The sequence below is a fragment of the Moschus berezovskii genome, chromosome 10, assembly GCF_049115385.1.
Source record: "Moschus berezovskii isolate FMDL1 chromosome 10, NW_MosBer_1.0, whole genome shotgun sequence".
Taxonomy (NCBI): domain Eukaryota; kingdom Metazoa; phylum Chordata; class Mammalia; order Artiodactyla; family Moschidae; genus Moschus; species Moschus berezovskii.
The window spans coordinates 80,535,908-80,563,355 of record NC_142469.1 but is presented as its reverse complement, the minus strand read 5'-3'; the positions used below and the strand labels follow the sequence as shown (position 1 = coordinate 80,563,355).

The 27,448-nt window shown below is 38.0% G+C and overlaps 1 protein-coding gene across 11 annotated transcripts in view; it reads left to right on the top strand.

Annotated features, from left to right (window-relative positions):
* The window catches only part of AHI1 (Abelson helper integration site 1), a 228,815-nt gene that overhangs the window by 111,488 nt on the left and 89,879 nt on the right, over positions 1-27,448 (top strand). Inside the window, exon 22 of one of the 11 annotated variants that reach the window (XM_088840775.1) lies at positions 26,643-27,090. The exons of 9 other annotated variants lie outside the window; for them this stretch is intronic. In XM_088840775.1, coding sequence (XP_088696901.1) covers positions 26,643-26,830 — 188 coding nt within the window. In that variant the 3' untranslated portion in view covers positions 26,831-27,090. Of the gene's footprint in view, positions 1-23,673; positions 23,795-26,642; positions 27,091-27,448 lie in introns of those variants that run through there. One more of the 11 variants, XM_088840776.1, reaches the window with a different exon arrangement.

Genomic DNA, 27,448 nt, shown 5'->3' with positions numbered 1-27,448 from the left:
ACCATCTGGTGATGCCCATGTGTAGAGTCATCTTTTGTGTTGTTGGAAGAGGGTGTTTGCTATGACCAGTGCATTCTCTTGGCAAAACTCTATTAGCCTTTGCCCTGCTTCATTCCATGCTCCAAGGCCAAATGTGCCCGTTACTCCAGGTGTTTCTTGACTTCCTACTTTTGCATTCCAGTCCCCTATAATGAAACGGACATCTTTATTGGGTGTTAGTTCTAAAAGGCCTTGTAGGTCTTCATAGAACTGTTCGACTTCAGCTTCTTCAGCATTTCTGGTCAGGGCATAGACTTGGATTACTGTGATAATCCAATGGTTTATCGAATGGTTTGCCTTGGAAATGAACAGAGATCATTGTCGTTTTTGAGATTGCATCCAAGTACTGCATTTCGGACTCTTTTGTTAACTATGATGGCTACTCCGTTTCTTCTAAGGGATTCCTGCCCACAGTAGTAGGTAAAATGGTCATCTGAGTTAAATTCACCCATTCCAGTCCATTTTAGTTCACTGATTCCTAGAATGTCGACATTCACTCTTGCCATTTCCTGTTTGACCACTTCCAGTTTGCCTTGATTCATGGACCTAACATTCCAGGTTTCTATGCAATATTGCTCTTTACAGTATCAGACCTTGCTTCTATCACCAGTCACATCCACAGCTGGGTGTTGTTTTTGCTTTGGCACCTTCCCTTCATTCTTTCTGAAGTTATTTCTCCACTGATCTCCAGTATCATATTGGGCACCTACCGACCTGGGGAGTTCGTCTTTCTATGTCCTACCTTTTTGCCTTTTCGTACTGTTACATATTACAGTAGGAAAATATCTGGATCAAGAGCTCTTATGTTCAGTCTTGGCTGTGCCTTTTATTATCCTTATTACCTGCAAATGTTAGAATCTTCATTTGAAAACTGGGAATGATGTTTGCATTATATATTGTTGAAGATCAAGTCACAAAGCACATATGAAAACACTCTATAAGCATTAGATACTATGTGAATGTAACATATTTATATTGTAAACATGATTAGTGTGTACACTAGCTTTGAAAAAATAATTTGAGTTCTAATTTTAAGTCACCCTGGTAATTAACAATTGTCCTGAACCTTAGAAATTTTAAATTTCTAGTGTGTCAGATATTTGCCAGAAGTTTGAGCTATAGTTTTGCTCTTCTTGTATAGTGGAGGGCATACCACGTGCACCTCCTATAGATGCGTTCTCCTGATTCTTGGTTTGCCTTCAGACCACGTCATTTTAATGAGTAGGAGGGAGGAGGGAACCTCACTCCACCACTTGATGCCTATCTTTCTGCTGAGGTCTCAAATTCTTCCGGGAGCAAATCTTGCCTTCCACGTTTCAGGATTAAGAGTGTTAAACATAAGTCTGATCAAGTTAGCAGACTGATTAAAGTTCATTCAAGTAGCATCTTAAGTTTATCAGCCAACAAGGTGTAGATAATAGATAGAAAATTCTTTCTTTTTCTATAAACGGAAAGAGCAGAGAGGATAGATAGGAAGGCTTTGAAATGGAAGAATGATTACCACTCTGACAGATAAAGGTTAAAGAATAAAAGGAAAACCAGATATGATAAAGGCAAGCCTTGCAAACTTCACAATTTTACCTCGGATTCGCTTCATTTACCTTCAGCTTTCATGGTCATATAGGCCTTGAGTGGGACTTTAAATCATGCATATCCCTCGATGTGAGCGCTGTCCCAGGAGCGACCATGAAGCCATGTAATACATGTAGGACTGCTTTTCTCGATTTTTAGTTATTCTTATTTTATGGCATATCTTTCCTATAAAATTTGTTGAGAGACTTCATGGCAGTCCAGTGGCTAAGACTTCAGGCTTCCAATGCTGGGGATATAGGTTCAATCTCTGGTCAGGGAACTAGAATGACACATGCTGCACAGCCAAAAAAGAAAAAAGAAATTTGTTGAGATATCATTGTACAGAAAACTTATAAAAGCAGAGTATGTAGTCCATTGCAAAGTGGCCAAATCCATCTTATTCATTAAGAAGCCAATCTTTGTGGAAAAAAATCCTGCACTAGGAAACAGGTGAACTAGTTTCTACACTTGGCTCTACTTCTGAATGACTAGAATTTTTAGCGGTTTCTTTAAGCTTCAGTTTTTTTCATCCCTGCAGGTCAATGAGGGCTCTGGATTTGGTGAGTTTGTCTCTTAAAATATCTGTGAGTCTATTCAATATTCAAACCAGTTTTAAAAGGGGACAGTTAAGTGTTCTTAACCGTACAAATAATCTATTAGAATCTGAAATGAAGGACTATGAAAATAATATAGATAGGATGTTTAAAAATAAAAATCTTATTGAAAAGCTGTTTAAATATCAAGTCTTATGTGCAGCTCTTTCACTTTGTACAGTATAAAGGAATACAGTTTACACAGAACTAGTCAGTATGGGATTACTGGCCTTCATGCCAGAGGCTTAAGAGGAGATCTTGATTTGATACATATTATACATAAGTGAGTTTATATGCTGGAAGATTGTAGCCAGGAGTGGGTTTATGGTCTGCTATCACTTCTATTGACCTCATTCCAGGTGAGTTCTGGGTAATGGAGACTGCTAGAAAAGTATTTGTTTCTTCTTTGGTCTGTTTTATTTAGAGTTTCTAGAGTACTATCTTTACTTATTCTAAAACCATTCCAAGTAACTACTTTGCTTAAGGTCCTTACTTAAATATATGGACTAAATAAGACAGTCTCTGGCCTCAGAGAGCTTACTGTCTGGTTTGGAAGACTAATGAACATGCAGCAAATTATGTCAGAGTGTGATAAATTCTGAAATCACAGTATAGACAAAGTATCACTGAAATATAGAGGGATAAAGCAGTGGGGCGATTTCTCGTACTTTACATGTACAAGCAGAACTCTTGCCCCCAAACCCTTCATCTACCTCCACTTCCCCTGCCCCACACCAGGTCTTCCCACCCAACACTGTGGCACATGTACCCAGTCGTTTAGGGATCCCTTTTCTCCCTCCACTTCCCTGCTTCTGCTTCTATCCCTTAGATTATTCTCCCCATAGCAGACAACAAGATTATTTGAAAAATAAATTAGATTCTATTCCCTATTTAAAACTCTTAAATGGCTTTTTATGGCAATCAGAATGAGTTCCAAAGTCCTTATAAAACCTTCCAAGGTCTTGCCTCTTGTCTCTGTTACTGGCCTCATCAGCAGGTGGGGCTTTAGAAGGGCACACTAAGCTGAAATGATTGTGTGCTCAGTCTTGTCCAACTCTTTGCAACCCTATGGACTGTAGCCCACCAGGCTCCTCTGTCCATGGGATTTTCCAGGCAAGAATACTGGAGTGGGTTGCCATTTTCCTCCAGTGGATCTTTTCAACTCAGGGATTGAACCCATGTCTCCTGTGTCTCCTGCATTGCAGGCGGATTCTTTACCACTTGAGCCATCAGGAAAGCCATGCTGAGCTTCTGAACAAACAATTGGAAGAGAGTCTGACTTGACTGGGCAGTGGTATGAGGCTTAGGTTAGCTGGAGGAAATGATGAGATGGATGTATTTAGGAAGACCTGAGCTGCAAAAGTAGATGGGGTCAAATTGTGCCCTACTGAGGAATTAACAATTCATTCTCTAGATAAAATAGAGCTATCGAAAGGTATGAGGATAAAAGAGTAATAATAAAATACGTTTCTAAAAAATACCTCTGGTGTCTTAGTGAGGGGTGGGTTAGAGAGGAAAAAAGCTGGATACAACACCTATGAGATACATATTTCAGCAACTGTTTATTAGGTTATTGTTCCAGGTACTTAATGAACAAAATAATAAATCAGTTAATTTTGTTAAAATTAAAACCATAAATATTTTCTGAGTAATTTGTATAAGAAATAAATTTATAAAAGTATATTCACCAATTATACCTAAATAAAGCTGGGGGGAAAATGTAATTTTAATTTTAACATTTTAAATTAAATTGTAGGTTCAGTTCAGTGTCCGACTCTTTGTGACCCCATGGACTGCAGCACGCCAGGCTTCCCTGTCCATCACCAACTCCCAGAGCCTACTCAAACTCATGTCCATAGAGTCAGTGATGACATCCAACCATCTTGTCTCACCACATAATGAACATGTTATACTGTTCCTGTACTTCCTTAGTATAATGAAGAAAATCTGTAAAAAAAAATCCGTGACTTCTACTTGTATCAAAAAATTTATTTATATACATCTTCATTTGATCCTCAGCAAAACCGTCCGAGAAGTGAATATTAAAATCACAAAGTGTAAACTCTTTTGAGAGCTTCTTGCTAAAGAATCTGCAGGAGACCAGGTTCTATCCCTGGGTCAGGAAGATCCCCTAAAGAAGGGAATGGCAACCCACTCCAGTATTCTTGCCTGAAAAATTCCGTGAACAGAGGATCCTGGTGGACTACAGTCCATGGGATCACAAAGAGTTGGACACAACTGAGCGATTATTTGTTTTAAGACTTTAAAACTTTGACTTTCAGTCCCTTTACATCGAAACTGAGAAGCAGAGGGCCTGAAATGAGAGTTCACATAGCTGGTGGCAGTTGTATCTAGGGAAAGATTACCTCTCTCATAGTTCAGTACTTCTCACACTCCCCGCTCCATGCTGCTTCTGCCTCTGCAGAGATCAGGCACTAGTTCAGACGTGCGGTGGATCCTGGATGATGCTGTGCCTGGATCCATTACTTCATCCCTGGCCCATTGTCCTCCCACTCTGTCCAGAGGTCCCTCTGGCCATGAGTGTCACTTTTTCTCACTAGCATTGGAGGTGTGTGATATATTTCAAACTCGTAACCTGGACAGCACTATTTGGAATAGGTGTAGTTGTTAAAACTGAGGTGTCATGAAAGTAATTTTCCAAGAATTCATGAACTTACCTTTTTACTGGGCCTTGGTACCCAACTCTGTCTTTGCCAGTTACTACACTTCTTAAAGCCTAGTTCCAGTGAAACTGTGGTATTCAGTCTCCAGTCATATCAAGAGAGTCTCTGCAGAGAAATTTCGCTCTGTGGTCATTGGTCTGAATCCCAGATCCCATTGAACCATCTCGAGAGTTCCTATGCTAGTAGTAAATTTTAACATGTGGATTATTCAGTAATAAGTAAAATCAATCACAGTTATGAGGGTAGAAGTTAGAAAGTGCTATCATCTTTGTATGTCTATATTTGAAGGACAGCACCATTCATTTTTGTGTACTTAATGTATCTTTTCACTGCATTGTACTAAATTTAATTCATATCAATAGGTAAGTAGAATCATGTAAAATAAAATGATTCATTTTTATTAGTATGACTGTTCATGTAATCTTTTTATCATGTTTTAAAATTGTTGACTTGGAATTTGATGGAGAGGCAGAATGTGACATGGCTTTTAAAAAACAATCAGTAGCTTCTGTCTTCTCCATATTTTATTTGCTCTCTCCTTAACAACATGTTAACACATATTAATGTTTTTATCATACCCTAAACAGTCAAGGTATTTGACTTAAAATCGTAAAGTAATTCAGATAACTTTAGTATTGGTTGAGAGACCTGTCAAGTTAATTTTTGTACTTTCATATGTTGGATAATGTTTGAAAAATGTATTTTTCTATTTATTTTAGCCAAATATTAAGTTATTCCCTTGAGCAGTTCTGAAAATTAGGAGCTATTTTTCTAGTTAAATTTTAATTTTATTGTTTTCAGTATGTCAGTATTTTTAAGCAAGGTTTTAACTTTTTATGAGTTCAGTTCAGTCACTCAGTCATGTCTGACTCTTTGCGACCCCATGGACTGCAGCACACCAGGCTTCCCTCTCTGTCACCAACTCCCAGAGCTTGCTCCAACTCATGTCCATCAAGTCGGTGATGCCATCCAACCATCTCATCCTCTGTCGTCCTCTTCTCCTCCTGCCTTCAGTTGTTCCCAGCATCAGGGTCTTTTCCAATGAGTCAGTTCTTCGCATGAGTTGGCCGAAATATTGGAGTTTCGGCTTCAGCATCAGTCCTTCCAATGTATATTAAGGACTGATTTCCTTTAGGATAGACTGGTTGGATCTCTTTGTGGTCTAAGGGGCTCTCAAGAATCTTCTTCAGCACCTCAGTTCAAAAGCATCAATTCTTCGGTCTCAGCTTTCTTTATAGTCCAACTCTCACAACCATACATGACTGCTGGAAAAACCATAGCTTTGGTTAGACAGACCTTTGTCGGCAAAGTAATGTCTCTGCTTTTTGATATGCTGTCTAGGTTGGTCATAGCTTTTCTTCCAAGGAGCAAGCGTCTTTTAATTTCATGGCTGCAGTCACAATCTGCAGTGATTTTGGAGCCCCCAAAAGTAAAGTCTGTCACTCTTTCCATTGTTTTCCGATCTATTTGCCATGAAGTGATGGGACCTGATGCCATGATCTTCGTATTCTGAATGTTGAGCTTCAAGCCAACTTTTTCACTCTCCTCTTTCACTTTCATCAAGAGGTTCTTTTGTTTTTCTTCACTTTCTGCCAAAAGGGTGGTGTCATCTGCATATCTGAGGTTATTGATATTTCTCCTGGCAGTCTTGATTCCAGTTTGTGCCTAATCCAGCCTGGAATTATGCATGATGTACTCTGCATGTAAGTTAAATAAGCAGGGTGACAATATACGGCCTTGATATACTCCTTTCCCAATTTAGAACCAGTCTGTTTTTCCATGTCCAGTTCTAACTGTTGCTTCTTGACGTGCATATAAGTTTGTCAGGAGGCAGGGAAGGTGATCTGGTATTCCCATCCCATCTCTTTTAAGAATTTTGCACAGATTGTTGTGATCCACACAGTCAAAGGCTTTGGCATAGTCAATGAAGCAGAAGTAGATGTTTTTCTGGAACTCTGTTGCTTTTTTGATGATCCAACGGATGTTGGAAATTTGTTCTGTGGTTCTTCTGCCTTTTCTAAATGCAGCTTGAACATCTGGACATTCTCAGTTCACATGATATTGAAGCCTGGCTTAGAGAATTTTGAGCATTGCTTTGCTAGCGTATGAGATGAGTGCGGTTGTATGGTAGTTTGAGCATTCTTTGGCATTGCCTTTCTTTGGGATTGGAATGAAAACTGACCTTTTCCAGTCCTATGGCCACTGCTGGGTTTTCCAAATTTGCTGGCATATTGAGTGCAGCACTTTCACAGCATCATCTTTCAGGATTTGAAATAGTTCAACTGGAATTCCATCACCTTCACTAGCTTTGTTAGTAGTGATGCTTTCTAAGGCCCACTTGACTTCACATTCCAGGATGTCTGGCTCTAGGTGAGTGATCACACCATCGTCGTTATCTGGGCCATTAAAATCTGTTTTGTATAGTTCTGTGTATTCTTTTGTGTAACATTTTAGAGAAGTGCACAATTTTTTAAATAATGTAACTGAAATCTAAGGCCTGCTTGACTTCACATTCCAGGATGTCTGGCTCTAGGTGAATGATCACAGCATCATGGTTATCTGGGTCATTGAAATCTGTTTTGTATAGTTCTTCTATGTATTCTTCTGTGTAACTTCTTATAGAGAAGTGTAAAATTTTTTAAATAATGTAACTGAAATCTATTATTTGTGTGTCATAATTTCACCAGAGAGTCTTTGATATCCTTATATAAACCCATTGTCGAAGGCATATTACATATAAACTGGAAATATGATGGTTCTTGTATTTCAAAAGGAGAAAAAGAAAACATTTACCCAAAAATTAGGTTAGAATAACTCAAACACAGGTGACGGTAAAAGGGGGTTTCCATTTTAAGGAAGGTAAAATGAGTTCAAAGTACTCTTTCATACTATCAGAATTGGCAGAATTTTCTGATAGTATTACTTAATGAACTTCAAACTATTCATTAAAAAAGAATGTTTCACTGAATTCTGATTTCAGATCTCCAGAATTCTAAGACTTAAGTTCTGGTATGGGTTGGTGAAAGGAATTAATTCACTACCATAGATAATTTACAGAATTAACTGATTTTCTGTAGACAGATGTCCTTAAATTTGCCTTATGCTGCTAACCAACCACTCTTCTGAATCCAGCACTTGTGTGTTTTGGTGGAAAAAGCACTAGACCTGGGGTCAGAAAGCCAGAAAGGTTGGGCCTGAACTCTAATTCTGCCACTTCACAGCTGTTACCTTGGGTAGTTTCTCTCTCCCAGTATAATGTCTCTACCTTCCTCTTCAGATGATTTTTCTGCTTCATAGAATTGTGAGGATCTGAAGGGTATTTTTAATACTTTGAAATCCATAAGATACTGTGAGACTAAACATCATGAGATTCTATGGGAGATTCTTTTTAAATTTGAAATTATACAGTTTGCACTGTGGCCAAAGGAATGGAGGAAATCTTATTTTAAGACATGATTTAATAAAATGTGTTAAGTGATGATGGAGAAAAGAACTTGTCAAAGAGGCAAACATGGATTCTTGAAAGAGAATTTTGAGAAGCATGCCAAAAAAGACATTAAGTTTAAGTAATTGGAAGACAAGTTTTCAAACAAATATACCTCAAATATAAATAATCCAACTAGAAGCTACTTAACTTTTGAAACTTTGGCTTTCCATATAAGTACCAGCCCACACAAAACCCCTGGAGATGGGATTGTTTTAATATTTGGATTTTTCTGGACACTGAGAAAAAGACCTTGATCACAAGGATTTTTTTTTCTTTAACACATCATCACTATTTTATATTCCCTTCCACAAAGAAGAGGTTTCATTTGTTAGATATTTTTGTTGTCATTAGTAATTGGATTCTCTAAAGCTGGTGTTTGATGGTACATTAAAGATATAAGATGCTGTTTTAATAACCAATATGAGGGTTTTACTGAGTGATTCTCCAGTGATTTGAGTTAATCTACTTGTTGAAGATTGAAGCATATCTGTACTTGTAGTAAAAGTGCCTATATTTCTTCAATAATATCACTTGAATTAGTAAACTGTTTCTAACCATGTTAACTTAAAGTATATTCTACATATTTGTGTGTGTGTGTGCTAAGTCACTTCAGTTGTCTCCATACTCTTTGTGACCCTATGGACTGTACTCCACCAGGCTCCTGTGTCCATGGGATTGATTCTCCAGGCAGGAATACTGGAGTGGGTTGCCATGCCTTCCTCCAGGGGATCTTCCCAACCCAGGGATTGAACCCACATCTCTTATGTCTTCTGCATTGGCAGGTGGATTCTTTATCACTCGAGCCACCTGGGAAGCCCATTCTACATGTTTATTCTTTACTAATTTGAACATCATTTTTATCAACTCAAGTGACTGTTAATATACTTAATGAACAACCTTCATGTACAAGGTTAGGCATTTAGTATCATGGTCTTCATTGAGATTTCTCCTGATACCCTCTGAAGAGAAAATACGAATGCAAGAATTTCTCTTCATCTGAGTCTGCTGATTTGAATGAGCTTAAATTTATGCTCTATTTTCTAGACACTTATTTTGTAAGAAGCTATTTTATAGAATATTTATATGGTGTAAATGGTTCTAACTTTACAATTTTCAACCTTTTCCTCCCATCCGTTAAAAATATATTTGCTTTATGTTTTTCTTCTTTTTAGTCACATTTCTCTGTGTGTGTGTGTGTGTATTTTGTTTAAGAACCTACTAAATTTAGTTGTAAAGTATACTGTGACATTTGCCCAGTGGGTTAATTTTTAAAGTAAAATAATTAAGTTACTGAAAAATAACAAGAAAGCAACTGAAAACCATAAACTATAGGAAATTAAAATGAGATTTTACGGATTTAATGAACATGAAAACTGCATAATTTCATTGTAACATAGCCAGAGTACATGCCAGATCACTGAATTTGTATTTTTTAGATATTCTGATTTTACCTTTTTACCAAAGTTTTCCAATTGATGTGATAACAAATGCTTGATTTGTCTTTTTTATATTTGAAAGATTTATAGAAGTTATTTGCATAAGACATCTATTTTTAAAAAGATCAAATACAAAATTTCTGAGAGTTTAAGCAAAGTTAAATAGCTATTGTAGTTTATGTGGCTCTGAAATATGAAATCTAATCTTAGAAAAGATTTTCAGCTTCACACTTGTATAGTGAGATATATTGCTGCTGCTGCTGCTGCTAAGTCGCTTCAGTCGTGTCCGACTCTGTGCGACCCCATAGACGGCAGCCCACCAGGTTCCCCCGTCCCTGGGATTCTCCAGGCAAGAACACTGGAGTGGGTTGCCATTTCCTTCTCCAATGCGTGAAAGTGAAATGTGAAAGTGAGGTCTCTCAGTCGTGTCCGACTGAGTGACCCCATGGACTCAGCCTACCAGGCTCCTCCATCCATGGGATTTTCTAGGCAAGAGTACTGGAGTGGCTTGCCATTGCCTTCTCCGAGTGAGATATATTAGGTTGATGCAAATGTAAATGTGGTTTCAGACCATGAATTTTAAATCATTGTAACTAGGCTCAAACACATATTTATTAATCAAAATAGGAAGCATTACAATGAACACATTTTTACCAACGAGAAATAAGTTCATTCCCATAGCATAAAAGTCCATACTTCAGGATTTGAAAAATTCTTGGAAAGCATTTTCTGCTTCCTCTTGGTTGAAGTGTTTTCCCTGCAAAAAGTTGTTGAGATACTTGAAGAAGTGGTAGTCAGTTGGTGAGAGGTCAGGTGAAAATGGCAAATGAGGCAAAACTTTGTAGCCCAGTCCATTCAGCTTTTGAAGCGTTGGTTGTACGACGTGTCTTCAGGCATTATCCTGGAGAAGAATTGGGCCCTTTCTGTGGACCAGATTCGGCTGCAGGCATTGCTGTTTTTGGTGCATCTCATAGATTTGCTGAGCATACTTCTCACATGTAGTGGTTTCACCGGGATTTAGAAAGCTGTGGTGGATCAGCTGGGCACAGACAGTCAAACAGTTCAGTTCAGTACAGTCGCTCAGTCGTGTCCGACTCTTTGCGACCCCATGAATCGCAGCACGTCAGGCCTCCCTGTCCATCACCAACTCCCGGAATTCACCCAAACCCATGTCCATCGAGTCGATGATGCCATCCAACCATCTCACCCTCTGTCGTCCCCTTCTCCTCCTGCCCTCAATCTTTCCCAGCATCAAGGTCTTTTCCAGTGAGTCAGCTCTTCCCATCAGGTGGCCAAAGTATTGGAGTTTCAGCTTCAACATCAGTCCTTCCAATGAACACCCAGGACTGATCTCCTTTAGGATGGACTGGTTGGATCTCCCTGCAGTCAAGGGACTCTCAAGAGTCTTCTCCAACACCACAGTTCAAAAGCATCAATTCTTCTGCGTTCAGCTTTGTTTATAGTCCAACTCTCACATCCATACATGACCACTGGAAAAACCATAACCTTAACTAGACGGACCTTTGTTGGCAAAGTAATGTCTCTGCTTTTTAATATGCTGTCTAGGTTGGTCAGTGACCATGACCTTTTTCTGGTTCAAGTTTGACTTTGGGAAGTGCTTTGGAGCTTCTTTTTGATCCAGCCACTGTGCTGGTCCTCACCAGTTGTCGTATACAGCCCACTTTTTGTTGTACATCATAATGGGATGAAGAAGTGGTTCATTATTGTTTACATAGAATAAGAAAACGATGCTTCAAAATGACAATTTTTTTAATTTCAGTCCGCTCATGAGGCACTCACTTACTGAGCTTTTTTACCTTTCCAATTTGCTCGAAATGTTGAACAACCATAGAATAGTCAACGTTGAGTTCTTTGGCACGTGTAGTTGTAAGAGGATCCTTTTTGGTGATCCTCTCAGTTGGTGGTTGTCAGCTTCCGATGCCGCCCACTGCACTCCTCATCTTCAAGGTTCTTGTCTTCTTTGCAAAACTTCCTGAACCACCACTTTACTGTATGTTCATTAGCAGTTCCTGGCCCAAATGCATTATAGACGTGACTCTGCTGCTTTACCACCCACTTTGAACTCGAATTAGAAAATTGCTTGAATTTGCTTTTTGTCTAACATCATTTCCATAATCTAAAATAAAATACACACCAAGTAGTAAGTCATTGGCAAAAAACATAAGGTGAGAAATATGCATTTAGACAATGTATAACATAACCTGCATTTAAGAATGTATTCCAATATCAAAAGGCAAAGATCAACAAAGGACAACTGCTATTACTTTAGCACCAATCTAATATATGCTAACCACTTTTTGTCATATATGTGATTGAACTGTAATCATTGCCATGAGTGAGGTTGAGTTTCCTGAAAGGAGTTTCTATATTTTACTCTTGATATTCTCATTACCATTTTTCAGGTGGAAACTTTGGACTCCTTCTCCTTTCCTTTTTCTAACTAATCAGCCCTCTCATTCCTTTATTCTAAATCTTTCTTAGTTCACCAATCATCCATTTGACCTTCATGGTTTCTTTCTTGTCCTGTTTGTTCCTTTTTCCTAGTATCAAAGTTCGGTGGATGTCATTTTATCTTCCTAAATCTCTCTAAGTTCTCTTCTCTGAATTGACATTTCCTCTATGTTCAGATTTTTTTTTCATCTGTTAATATATCCTGTGCTTTTATTTTGTGCTAATGATTTTTCCTTTATATCTGATGATCCCTGGTATCTGTTTTTGTAAATGAAGAACTGGGTACAAATATGGTGTCCTTTCCTCTTCTGTTGTGTAAGTAACTCTATAATTAGCTATTTTGTCATCTGATCAGAAAGCCCATCAAGAACTTTGGGTATGTGGCTAAAACATATTAACTGGCAGCTTATATTTAGGGTTCAGTTCATTTCAGTTGCTCAGTTGTGTCCGACTCTTTGCGACCCCATGAATCGCAGCACACCAGGCCTCCCTGTCCATCACCAACTCCCGGAATTCACTCAGACTCATGTCCATCGAGTCGGTGATGCCATCCAGCCATCTCATTCTCTGTCGTCCCTGTCTCCTCCTGCCCCCAATCCCTCCCAGCATCAGAGTCTTTTCCAGTGAGTCAACTCATCGCATAAGGTGGCCAAAGTATTGCAGTTTCAGCTTTAGCATCAGTCCTTCCAATGAACACCCAGGACTGATCTCCTTTAGAATGGACTGGTTGGATCTCCTTGAAGTCCAAGGGACTCTCAAGAGTCTTCTCCAGCACCACAGTTCAAAAGCATCAATTCTTCGGCAATCAGCTTTCTTCACAGCCCAACTCTCACATCCATACATGACCACGGGAAAAACCATAGCCTTGACTAGACGGACCTTGGTTGGCAAAGTAATGTCTCTGCTTTTTAATATGCTGTCTAGGTTGGTCATAACTTTCCTTCCAAGGAGTAAGTGTCTTTTAATTTCATGGCTGCAATCAGCATCCGCAGTGATTTTGGAGCCCCAAAAAATAAAGTCTGACACTGTATCCACTGTTTTCCCATCTATTTCCCATGAAGTGATGGGACCAGATGCCATGATCTTCGTTTTCTGAATATTGAGCTTCAAGCCAACCTTTTCACTCTCCTCTTTCACTTTCATCAAGAGGCTTTTGAATTCCTCTTCACTTTCTGCCATAAGGGTGGTGTCAGCTGCATATCTGAGGGTATTGATATTTCTCCCGGCAATCTTGATTCCAGCCTGTGCTTCTTCCAGCCCAGTGTTCCTCATGATGTACTCTGCAAATAAGTTAAATAAGCAGGGTGACAATATACAACCTTGACGTACACCTTTTCCTATTTGGAACCAGTCTGTTGTTCCATGTCCAGTTCTGACTGTTGCTTCCTGACCTGCATACAGGTTTCTCAAGAGGCAGGTCAGGTGGTCTGGGATTCCCATCTCTTTCAGAATTTTCCATAGTTTATCATGATCCACACAGTCAAAGGCTTTGGCATAGTCAATGAAGCAGAAATAGATGTTTTCTGGAACTCTCTTGCTTTCTCCATGATCCAGCAGATGTTGGCAATTTGATCTCTGGTGCCTCTGCCTTTGCTTGAACATCTGGGAGTTCACGGTTTACATACTGCTGAAGCCTGGCTTGGAGAATTTTGAGCATGACTTTACTAGCGTGTGAGATGAATGTAATTGTGTGGTAGTTTTAGCATTCTTTGGCATTACCTTTCTTTGGGATTGGAATGAAGACTGACCTTTTCTAGTCCTGTGGCCACTGCTGAGTTTTCCAAATTTGCTGGCATATTGAGTGCAGCACTTTCACAGCATCATCTTTCAGGATTTGAAATAGCTCAACTGGAATTTCATCACCTCCACTAGCTTTGTTCATAGTGATGCTTTCTAAGGCCCACTTGACCTCACATTCCAAGGTGTCTGGCTCTAGGTGAGTGATCACACCATCGAGATTATGTTGGTCGTGAAGATCTTTTTTGTACAGTTCTTCTGTGTATTCTTGCCATCTCTTCTTAATATCTTCTGCTTCTGTTAGGTCCATACCATTTCTGTCCTTTATCAAGCCCATCTTTGCATGAAATGTTACCTTGGTATCTCTAGTTTTCTTGAAGAGTCTCTTGTCTTTCCTATTCTGTTGCTTTCCTTTATTTCTTTGCATTGTTCGCTGAAGAAGGGTTCAGAACAGGCAAAATAAATGAATTCACCTGTCAGGCTTTCAGACTAATTGCCAGAAAGAGAATAAGCAGGTCAACAGTATCCACCCTAAAGGTCTTCACTCTTTCCAGATGGTTTGTTCAATATTTTTTCTCAGAGACAGTACCACTTTGTGTGTGTGTGTGTGTGTGTGTGTGTGTGTGTGTGTGTGTGGTTAATGCTCAGCAGTATTCATTTTATGTGGGATCTACATCCTGTTTGGCCCAAGTGTTTTACATATGAACCTTCGATGATTTCTCCTGGGTTATATTTTATTTCACCACCTTCCCAATACGCTGATTCAGTGTTCGCAACTCCTCTTGAGTTTTGTTGTCCAATAGATTCTATATCTCCTTCAGCCCCCGGTAATGTTTTCAGACAGATGTTTCGAATCACTTTTCATCTTCTCTAAGTTTGTTGAAATCTCTAATCTGTTCTTTCAGTCTCACCAGTGACCTGTACACGCCGCTGATTCCAATGGTCAGTTCTCTGTCCTTATCTTGCTTGACCTATCAGCGGCATTTGACACATTTGATGGCTTCCTAACACATGGTTTCCGGGCCACCACATTCTCGGTTTCTTACTCTTATCTCATTAGCCACTGCTCTTCATCCTTCTTTACTATTCTTCCTCTTCTCTTCCATGTCTTCTTAGACTGCTCCACTGCAATCTGATCCTCTTCCATTCCCTATATATATAATATATTCACTTCCTTGGCAATCTCATGACTAAAGAAAACCCACACAGCCAGTGATTCTCAAGTGTTAGTCATCCGCCCAGACCTCTTTCCTGAATTCTAGACCAGCATAGTCTGTATGGGAGCTTCCAGTCTCATGTGACAGTGAAATACTCGACATGTGTTTTGTATGACTTAGAAACTAGATTTTTAATTTTCCTTCATTTCCATTTAAATTTAAATAGCTACACATGGCCAATAGCTGTCATTGTGCCCAAGTTCAGACCTATATCTGCTGCTGCTGCTGCTGCTAAGTAGCTTCAGTCGTGTCTGACTCTGTGCGACCCCATAGACGGCAGCCCACCAGGCTCCCCCGTCCCTGAGATTCTCCAGGCAAGAACACTGGAGTGGGTTGTCATTTCTTTCTCCAATGCATGAAAGTGAAAGGTGAAAGTACCCAGTCGTGTCCGACCCTCAGCGACCCCATGGACTGCAGCCCACCAGGCTCCTCCGTCCATGGGATTTTCCAGGCAAGAGTACTGGAGTGGGTTGCCATTGCCTTCTCCGACCTATATCTACTTTGATGTAAATCTTTATTATCTGACATCAGACAAATCAGGTGTTATAATATTAAGACTAGATTACCCATTTTTAAATTAAGTACAAATAATGCTTTTATTTTTAAGTTTTATTAAAACTTTCCTGAATATATCATCCTGAAGATTTCATGATATTTCATCATCATGATTGTGCAGATGTTATTAACAAGCAGTATTGATTAACTTGAATAGAGAGTCCAGAAGTTCATTTTTCATATTTAAATTAGTACCACATATTCTAGTAGCACTTAGCCAAGAGGTCAGAAATACCTGAATTTAGATTCAGATTCTGTTTCTTATGCTGTGACCTGGAGCAAGTTATTTCATCTTAGTGACTTGTCATTTGAAAATAGAGGATAGGAAAGTGTTTACTGCAAGTGAAAGTTTTTAAATACCAACTTATGTTTGACTTACAATGCAGTAGAGTTATAGATAGTATCTTTTTGACTATATCCAGAACTGTTTTAATCATTGAACTTTTTGATTTTTAACTTCCCACTAAACTTTAGAAAGAGAAATCACTATTCTCTTAAAGTTAAATTTAGTGAATGTCTTAAGTGAAAATCCACGTTCTTTTAGTACATAAATATTTTTTTCAGAGTCCAACTTCTAGGCCTACTAATTAAGACATTTCCAAGACAAAAGGAGTTTTTATTACATAATCCTAAGGTAGGAGACGTTGAAGGTTTCAGCTTCCCTATCAGAACATAATTCATATCATGGTGGAAATCATGAATGTTTTGTACTTTACTGCTGTGCCTCCAGGGAAAATTGATAGTATCAGTAACCAATCTACTCAGAGTGAGGATAAGAGGAAGAATTACAACAACTTTATATTGGCCGCAGCAGGCAAGGTGGGAGGGCAGGTTATAATTTCATACTGAAATTGACAGTTTTTCCATTTTTAAGGTAGTTAAGCATACAAAAAGATGCTGTGGGATATATTCCCGAATATGTTCTTGCAAGGTTTTCTGTACCTTTTTTTTTGTGATAGTAAACTTAGTGCCTGGTCTTAAAGAAAATGAGTATTCTATAATTTCAAAGCCTTTCTTCAGTTGCTAGATCTTATGATTATTTTTAGTTTTTCGGTACTATATAAATATATCAAATGTTGACCATATCTCTGACAATGAAGAATAGTTCATGTTTAAAGTAGAATACATTTTCCTCCATATTAATCATGTATGTGCATTCCTTTCCTTTATATATCTATATATTAGCATTTTCACATATTTCCCAACACTGTCCATTTCAGTCTTTATATTCTGTTATTCTGTGAAAAGTTATGACTTTGAAAAATTAGTTATATTTTTATTGACTAATGTTGATTAGAGTAGGCACTACTTAGAATGAAGAAAGCAGCTCTTTATGTTTCCCCTCCCCTGGTCATGGGAAAAAATGAAATACCATTTATATCATAAAAATGATAATTTTTATTTCCTTTGTAAATTTCCACCTCCCAAAGTAACTGTTTTGTGAATTAAGTCTATGACAAGAAATACTTTAGTTTTTAAACATTTTGGTTGTGTCTGCTGAAAGCCTTGGAAATTCAGAGGAGGAGGGTTATATCAATGAAGTTTTCATTTACTCTTACTCAGTTAGGTTATACTCTTCTAAGCTGTACTCAGAATAGCCTCAGGCTTCTCGTAGAGTAGCTAACTGCATGCTTTTGCGTTTTGTGGTTTAGTCAGTTTGGTCTGGATAGTGAAGAGACTGTGATATCATAGAATTTACTGGTAATGTTTTCTGGAAATGAATATCCATCACTTATTGAAAATGTCAACTAACAATGGAAATTAGGTTGAGGAACCAGACCTTCTGGTAATGATAGAGATATCTAGATAATGTTGATTTGTATTTTCCAGAATTTTAAACATGTGTTTTCAGGAAGCTTTTTCCTTGATTAAAAAGTGAATGAAAGTGTAAAGAATTACTCTGTTTTTTCTTCTGCATGTCTGAGAGCAAAGTTGATGACAAATATGGAAACTAAGAATTGACTAAGTGGAATGACTGGTCATTTTTTTTTAATAATTTAAGCAGTTTTTGCAATGTAAATGTTTGACAAGTAAAAAGAAGATTTTTCTAATGGTCTAATTTCAGTCAATTTACTTTTTTTTCGACTTTCTTCTCTGAAAAAAATTCAGTTACAATAATAATATAATAAAATCGAGGGTGATTTTTGACTAGTGTCCATCTTTTCCTTTTTTTTATCAAAACCAAAAATACTGTATTTTAGTAGAAGCACTCTTAAAGAAGCTGTTACTGAGTTTAAAAAATAAAAACTTTTTTATACTTTATCAAAAATTAATTCATATAGTTTATCAACCAGTGTTTATGGTGAGTTTACTATGTGTTAGGGACTGTGCCAAACCCTAGGGAAATGGAAGATGAAAGACTACCCTCAAAGTCCTCCCAGGCTAGTTGGGAAATCCAGCAGGCAAATAAATAGTTATAAGATATTGCAGAGATGATTTCAACAGGAGATAAGCATAAAACACTAAGGAAACACAGAGAAAGGAATCGGTTTGATTAAGTATTAATTCTGTTGTCTTTACGATATAGAACAATATTATCCATTTACGACTGCTCTAAATGGCAGTTTAGAGTTAGGAATCTGAATTTTGTTTCTGGACTTTTATATGACTGATATGGCACGAGTCATGTCATAACCTTAATTGCTATGCTACTTCTTTCAAATGTGTCTCCCAGGAGTATTATGGGAATAAGTGACTTAATACATAGAAAACCCTCCAGTTTCTTTTATATTAATGTGTGTGAGTGACACTGTGTGTGTGTGCTGTGTATACTTGCCCTTCTTTTGAAAGAAATCCCAGTTTTTCACATCTCAAAGCTATTTAATTAGGCAGAGTTTTTTTTTTTTTATCAATTTAGAATTAACAAAGTTGGGGATTTTTGCAGAGGTGGTCTTGTTTTCCTTTTTTCATTTTTCTTTTATTTTTTTGTAGTAATATTATGAGACTTGATACTTAATGTCATTTAAGGCTTTTCAATCTGTATATTTTCAAGTGAAGATTTAATAAAGAGTTGAAAATAAAACACTTGAATGTTAAAGGCAGTTATAAATGCACAGTATAGCAATTAGACAAGTTAATGTACTTCTTAATATTCATTGAACTTTAAACAGGGAAAAAATTAATACAATAGAGTCATATTTTTTAAATGACATCTTATTGCTTTGAGTTGTCAAAAATATCTTCTAAATCGTCATGCTTATGTTCAAAATTTTATTATCTGTCCCTAAAATTTAAATTGTATCTTTTATGACTAGACCTGGGAAAACGAGTTCTCTGTTTCTTATATTCTCAATACCATACCACTGTAGTAGATGAAAATAGCTTTCCATTATTAAATCCTTTCTAATGTTAACTTTCTTCTTTTTTGTGTGTGCTTTGTTTTTTCAATTATAAATTGTGTTTAATTCCTGCACATGCAGAAACTGGGAATGCAAGATACATTCAGTAAGTACCCAGTGCATACTTACTTTGTCCCAGGCACAGTTCTAAGTGTTACGTGAATATATCAGTGAACCAAACAGATAATAATCCATGTCCTTGTTTAAAGGACAAGAGAGAGACAGACAGTAAGCAAATAAATATAGAATAAATAGCAAAGCAAGGAAAGGGGATAGCCTGAGCTGGGAAATGGGTTAGGTTGATGTCTTTAAATGGGGGGAGGGGCCAAGGAAAACATCACAGAGAAGGTGACACTTGAGCAGAATTTTGAAGAAGAAAGAAAGCCGTGTGATCTGGAAGAGTAGCATATACAACCAAGATGCCATATCAGGAATATGCTTGGTGGCACATTTTGCACAGTTAAAAAAAAAGGCAAATATGGCTGGTGTGAAGGAATGATGGGGAGAGTGGAATGTCAGAGTGGTAACAAGAGGCCGTGTATAAATGAAGTTAAAAACACTGCCCTATTCCCAGTAGTGGCAGTATTCACTAGAGATGTATTTTCAAAAGGGCAAGGTGGGTGGGACTGTACAGTTTAATATTTGCTATAATTAAAGATAGGAACAAAAACTACTGGAGAGCAGATATGATGTAAATCAGAAAAGTAATTGTTATGAGATGAGAACACTTACTTATAAAAGGTATTAGGGCATTCCATCTAGGAAAGCTGTTAAAAGATTATGTTAACTGTAGTGGGATAACAGGACTGAAATAAGAAGCTGGAGATGTGAAGTTACTAACGTATTAGAAATTTGGAATATGAATGGTAAGAGATAGACAAGTAGAATTTGAGGATAACTAAGGATTCTAATTTTGGTGAATGAGTGAGTGGCAATCCATGAACAAGAATACTGAATAGGAATATTGGGGAAATGGTACTGAATTGTATTTTGGATATAATGAGTTTGAGATGCCTGGCAGACATCTGGATTGAGATATCAAACAGCTTGTAGTTCTATTTGAGCCTTATTTATTAAATATCTTACTGTGAGTCAAGCTCTGTGCCAGGAACCAGACTGCATACTTTGAAATATAGGCTTGGATCATAAGTATAGATTAAGGAGTGAGGGGCCTTTGTGTAGTCTTTAAATCCACAAGAGTTAGGGAGATAAGCTGGAAGAGACTGTTCAAGAAACTGAGAACCGTTAGGATGACTGTGAGATCAATAGCTTGGATATTTGCTGCCTCAAAAGACAATAAAGGAAACACTGAAAATACAAGCACATATAGAAAGCTTTTTTTTTTTTTTTTGGTGCTAAATATCTGTTTTAAAATTCCTCACTGCAGCAGCAAATCTGAATAAAAAAGAAATAAACTGAATTATATGATTATCCTTCATCTTTTTGTAGCTGTACTTGTGATTTGCAAGGGACTACATAACATTGTTCAAATAATAACAGTATTAAAGGCAGATTAAATTATATTTTAAGGATTAAACACAAGATTTGAAGTGTTTTTGTCCTTGTCTCAGTTTTGTTAGAAACATACTTGACTGTCCTCAGATTGAATATCTAGAGCCTGTCACAAAAATATGATTTGCACAGACTTCAGTCTCTTGTTAGAAGAAATTAATGAAATACTAAAAATTCTGTTCAGTTCTTAAGTGGAAATAAGAACTGTGGGATTTTGAGGAGTGATTAGATAGCATAATTAAATTATTTGCATATCAGTTTATGAGTCAGTTAAAGAAATACTAGCTTTATATATTCATTGGATCAGTAAATTTAATTTTTTGATTGATATTTGGGAATAAGTAGCACGGATCACGGAGAAGGCAATGGCAAGCCACTCCAGTACTCTTGCCTAGAAAATCACGTGGACAGAGGAGCCAGTGGGCTGCAGTCCGTGGGGTCGCTACTCGTCAGACACGACTGAGCGACTTCACTTTCACTTTTCACTTTCACACATTGGAGAAGGAAATGGCAACCCACTCCAGTCTTCTTGCCTGTAGAATCCCAGGGATGGTGGAGCCTGGTCGGCTGCCATCTATGGGGTCGCACAGACTTGGACACGACTGAAGCGACTTAGCAGCAGCAGCAGCAGCAGCACGAATCACTTAGAGACTGGTATAGCCAGGAAATCTTCCCAGAAGGTATGAGATGGAACTGAAGCACAGAAAGACTGAATTAATACTCACTGTTGGTGGTGGAACTGAAGCCATGAGTCACATTGTCTGATTGATGTATTCTTCACCATATAGCTGCTCACTTCTCCTTGCCTGCTTTATACTTTTTCACAAGCATTAATTTACTAGTCTCAGAGTTTATGGACCTCTTTTACCCTACTTCCTAGTGTCTTATGTACTCATTCATGTTTACATACTTCTGGTGAGTGGCTCACTACCTGATTCCATGACTAACAAAGGAAAGCCTACTAATTTGTGGTTTGAATATTCGCTACTTTCCCTCTGTCTGTGATGTACAGACATCCAAACATTGTGGATTCAAGGCCTGTAGCCTTTGATGTTTCTGAATTTGGAGAAGTTTTTCCATATAATAAATGAAAATGCAGTTTTCAAAGAATATTCTCTTTCTGAAATCTTTAAAATATATAGAGGGTGTTCCATAGCATCCTGAAAAATCTGGAGAAGGGAAAAATCTGATACGAAATAAATACTAACATTTTACCAGGCTAAATGAGGATAAGTCACTTTTAAAATTCACATTTACTAAAAATTCAATTTTAGACGAATATTTAGAAAAATATGTGGAATATGGGATGCCTGTACCTGTGGAGAATCTGTAACCAGTTCTGCTGCAAGATGTTTTTGTAATTCTCATTTTCTCTATTCATGTATTCAGTCATTCAACACGCATTTATTGAAGATGAACTGTATGAGGCAAGAAACTAAAACAAGTTTTATTAAATATAGTGATGGAAATGCTGTGATAGAGGATTGCGCAGGAATACTAAGGGACTGAGACATGTCGGAGGGCATCTAAATCAGGAGTGGGGTGAGAATAAAATCACCTAGTGTTTCCTGGAGAGCACAGTGCTTGCTTTGACTTGAAGGGATGTCCGAATGGCTTTGCGTGCTGATTTGAGTTAAGCACTTCTCAGGCAGTGTGGGATGTCATTGGAAAGTTCATGGAATAAATCAGGGAGTTGGATTTAGAAAGCTATTTCAATAATCCAAATGATGAATGTCCCAACAAGTAGTGAGATAGAGGAAGGGGCAGGCTTTATATTTATTTGTGTGTATATATATATGTGTGTGTGTATGTATGCGTGTATACACACACATATATATGTGATGTGTATACATATATCTATATGTACACACATATATATGTATGTGTGTGTATATTTTATAATACATTTTTAATAATAAAAATTTTTAATTAAATGCATGATAAAGTCAATATTTTCGCCTCAGGTTGTATGAGGCAAGCCATTAAATTCTGACAACTCATTATTGGAATCGCCAACCTTTTTCCTATAAATATTTAATTATATTGCTTGAAAGTGAAAGTTACTCAGTCTTTTCTGACTCTTTGAGACCCCATGGACTGTAGTCCATGGAATTCTCCAGGCCAGAATACTGGAGTGGGCAGCCTTTCTGTTCTCCGGGGGATCTTCACAATCCAGGAATCGAACCCAGTTCTCCTGAATTGCAGATGGATTCTTTACCAACTGAGCCACAAGGGAAGCCGTAAACCTTAGTTCTACATGTATTTAAAGGCTGTTGAAAACATATGACAAATATAGAATTTTTTAAATTGAAGTATACTTGATTTACAATGTTATGTTGCAGGTGTGCAACATCATCATTCAATATTTTTATAGATTATACTCCCTTTAAAGTTATTGTAAAATATTGGCTATCTTCCCTGTGCTATACAATATGTCTTTGAGTGAGTGTGAGTGTAAGTCGCTCCCTTGTGTCTGACTCTTTGTGACCCCATGGACTATATAGCCTGCCAGGGTCCTCTGTCTATGGAATTCTCCAGGCAAGAATACTGGAGTGGGTTGCCATTTCCTTCTCCAACAATATATCTTTATAACTTATTAATTTTACACATAGTTTATACTTCTTCTTAATCCTCTGTCTGTTATCTTGCCCTTTCTCCTCTTCCCTCTCCTCACTGATAACCACTATTTTGTTCTCTATATCTGTGAATCTGTTTCCTTTCTTTATATTCACTAGTTTGTTTTACATTTTAGATTCCATATTTAGGTGATATGATACAGTATTTGAATTTCTCTGACTGCCTTATTTATTAAGCATAATATCCTCCACGTCCATCCATGTTTTGGAAAAATTAACTTGTTTATGACTGGGTAATATTCCATTACACACACATACATACACCACATCTTCTTTATCCATTCATCTATTGATAGGTATTTGGGTGGCTTCCATACCTTGGCTAGTGTATATAATATTGCAGTAAACACGAGGGTGTGTTTATCTTTTTGAATTCGTGTTTTTGTTTTTTTCAGATATGTACCTGAGAGTGGATTTGCTGGATCATATGGTAGTTCTAATTTTAGTTTTCTGAGAAACCTCCATACTGTTTTCTATAGTGGCTGCACCAGTTTACATTCCCACCAACTATGTACTGCTGCTGCTGCTAAGTCGCTTCAGTGGTGTCTGACTGTGCGATCCCATTGATGGCAGCCCACCAGGCTCCTCCATCCCTGAGATTCTCCAGGCAAGAACAACACTGGAGTGGGTTGCCATTTCCTTCTCCGAACTATATACTAGAGTTCCCTCTTTTCCATATCCTCATCAACATTTGTCGTTTGTGGTCTTTTTGATGATAGCCATTCTGACAAGTGTGAGGTGGTATCAGATTGCAGTTTTGATTTGCATTTCTCTGATGATTGGTGAAATGGAGCATCTCTGTCTTCTTTGGAGAAATTGTCTATTCAGGTCACCTGCCCACTTTTTAAATCAGGTTATTTGTTTTTTGATATTGATTTGTATGTGCTGTTTATTTATTATGTATATTATTTATTGATCATATCATTTCCAAATATTTTTTCCCGTTCAGTAGATAATCTTCTCATTCTGTCAGGGGTTTCCTTGGCTATGTAAAACCTTTAAGTTTAATGCAGTTCAGTTCAGTTCAGTCGCTCAGTCGTGTCCGACTCTTTGCGACCCCATGAATCACAGCACGCCAGGCCTCCCTGTCCGTCACCAACTCCCAGATCTCACTCAAACACATGTCCATCGAGTCAGTGATGCCATCCAGCCATCTCATTCTCTGTCGTCCCCGTCTCCTCCCACCCCCAATCCCTCCCAGCATCAGACTCTTCTCCAGTGAGTCAAGTTTAATTAGGTTCTATTTATTTGTTTTTGCTTTTGCATCCTTTGCCTTAGGAGAAGATGGGGGAAAAAATTTTGCTTCAATTAATGTCAGAGTGTTCTACCTATGTTTTCTTCTAGGAGTTTTATGATTTCCAGTCTTTAATTTAGGTTTTTCATCTATTTTGAGCTTTTTTTTTTCTATCTGGTGTGAAGAAATGTTCTAACTTCATATTTTTTTACAGTTAGCTGTCCAGTTACCCCAGTATCACTCACTGAAGAGTCTGTCTTTTCTCCATTGTTTATTCTTGCCTCCTTTGCCAGACCTGCCTGTTGTAGGTCAATTGATCATAAGTGTGTGGGTTTCTTCTGGACTCTCTGTTCTATTCCATTGATCTATGTTGTGTCTGTTTTTGTGCCAGTACCATGCTGTTTTGATCATTGTAGCTTTGTAATATAGTCTGAAATCAGGGTATATGATACCTCTAACTTTATAATGGCAAGCCACTCCCGTACTCTTGCCTAGAAAATCCCATGGATGGAGGAGCCTGGTAGGCTGCAGTCCGTGGGGTCGCTAAGGGTCGAACACGACTGAGCGACTTCACTTTCACTTTTCACTTTCACACATTGGAGAAGGAAATGGCAACCCACTCCAGTGTTCTTGCCTGGAGAATCCCAGGGGCGGGGGAGCCTGGTGGGCTTCCGTCTGTGGGGTGACACAGAGTCTGACACGACTGAAGTGACTTAGCAGCAGCAGCAGCAACTTTATAAAGATTACTTTGTCTTCAGGATCTTTTGTATTTCCATATAAATTTTAGGATTATCTTTTCTAGTTCTGTGAAAACTGTCATGGATATTTTGATGGGGCTTGCTTTAAGTCAGTCAGAGAAGGCAATGGCAAACCACTCCAGTACTCTTGCCTAGAAAATCCCATGGATGGAGGAGCCTGGTAGGCTGCAGTCCGTGGGGTCGCTAAGGGTCGGACACGACTGAGCGACTTCACTTTCACACATTGGAGAAGGAAATGGCAACCCCCTCCAGTGTTCTTGCCTGGAGAATCCCAGGGACGGAGGAGCCTGGTCCGCTTCCATCTATGGGGTCACACAGAGTCAGACACGACTGAAGTGATTTAGCAGCAGCAGCAGCTTTAAGTCTGTAGGTTGCTTTTAATAGTATGGACATTTTAATAGTATTATTAGTTCTTCCAGTCCATCCATGGTATCTTTCCATTTCTTTGTATCATCTTCAGTTTTCTTTATCAGTGCTTTATAGTTTTTAGAGTGTAGATCTTTTACTTCCTTGGTTAAGTTTATTCCTAGGTATTTTATTCATTATGATGCGATTTTAAATGTCATTATTTTCTTGCTTTCTCTTTCTGATAGTTCATTGTTGTTATTGTTTAGTCGCCAAGTTATGTCCAGCTCTTCACAGCCTCATGGACTGCAGCACACCAGGCATCCCTGTCCCTCACCATTCCCAGAGTTTGCCCAAATTCATGTCCTTGAATCGGTGATACCATCCAACCATCTCATCCTCTGTCACCTTCTACTCCTTCTGCCTTCATTCTTTCCCATCAGGGTCTTTTCCAGTATGTCAGCTGTTCACATTAGGTGGCCAAAGTAGTGGAGCTTCAGCTTCAGCATCAGTCCTTCCAAAGAGTATTCAAGGTTGATTTCCTTTAAGAGTAACTGGTTTGATCTCCTTTCTTTCCAAGGGAATCTCAAGAGTCTTCTCTAGCACCACAGTTTGAAAGCATCAGTTCTTCAGTTCATTGTTACAGTATACAAAATCAACAAATTTCTGTGTGTTAATCTTATATCCTGCAACTTTACTGAATTCATTTATTAGTCCTAATAGTTTTGGGTTGAGACTTTAGGATTTTCTGTTTATAATATCATGTCATCTGCAAATGGTGACAGTTTTACTTCTTCCCTTCCAGTTTGGATGCGTTTTATTTCTTTTCCTTTCGTTTTTTCTTTTTTGTTTGATTGCTGTACCTAAGACTTCTGATACAATGATAAATAGAAGTAGTAAGAGTGGGTATCCTTGTCTTGTTTCTGATTTTAGAGGGAAAGCTTTTAGCTCATCACCATTGAGTATAGTGTTAGCTGTAGGTTTATCATAAATGGCCTTTCTTACATTGGAATATGTTCCCTCCCAGGTGGCACAGTGGTAAGAATCCATCTGCCAATGCAGCAGACACAAGAGATGCAAGTTCAATCCCTGCATCTGGAAAGATCCCTTGGAGTAGGAAATGGCAACCAGCTCCAGTATTCTTGCCTGAAAAATGCCATGGACAGAGAAGCCTGGTGGGCTACAGTCCACGGGGTTGCAAAGAGTCAGACATGACTGACCAACACACACACACACACAAATTTTGATTAGAGTTTTTATCATGAATGGTTATTGAATTTTGTTTTTCTTTTTGCTGTTCTCATTGGATGATTTGCATTGTTCTATCTTTCAGATCATTTATGCACTCTTCTGTATTACCTTGTCTGCCGTTAATTCTTTCTAGTATGTTTTTCATTTCAGTTATTGTATTCTTTAGTTCTGACTGGTTCTTTGTTAAAATTCTCACTTGTTCATCTATTCTTTCCCAAGTTCAGTTAGTATTCTTATTACTAATAATTTGAACTCTTTTTCTGGTAAATTATCTGTTTCATTAGTTGTTCTTTCAGGTGTTTTTGTTTTTTTTCTTGTTCATTCATTTGAAATAAAAACTTCTGTCTTATTTTTCTTAGCTTTCTATGTCTGTATGAAGTTAGGTGAAACAGTTAACCATTACAGTCTTGAAGTCTTGAAGAGGTGTTCTTGTATGCAAGCATCCTATGTACTATGTTTGTGCCCAGTGGCTTTGATGTTAGACTTGGATCTGAAAGGAGCAAGGGTTGTGCTTTCCCCTAGGGTGTAGTAGCATCTGTCACCTTGGTGGGAAGCTGGGGCTAGAGCTGGAGTCACATGTGA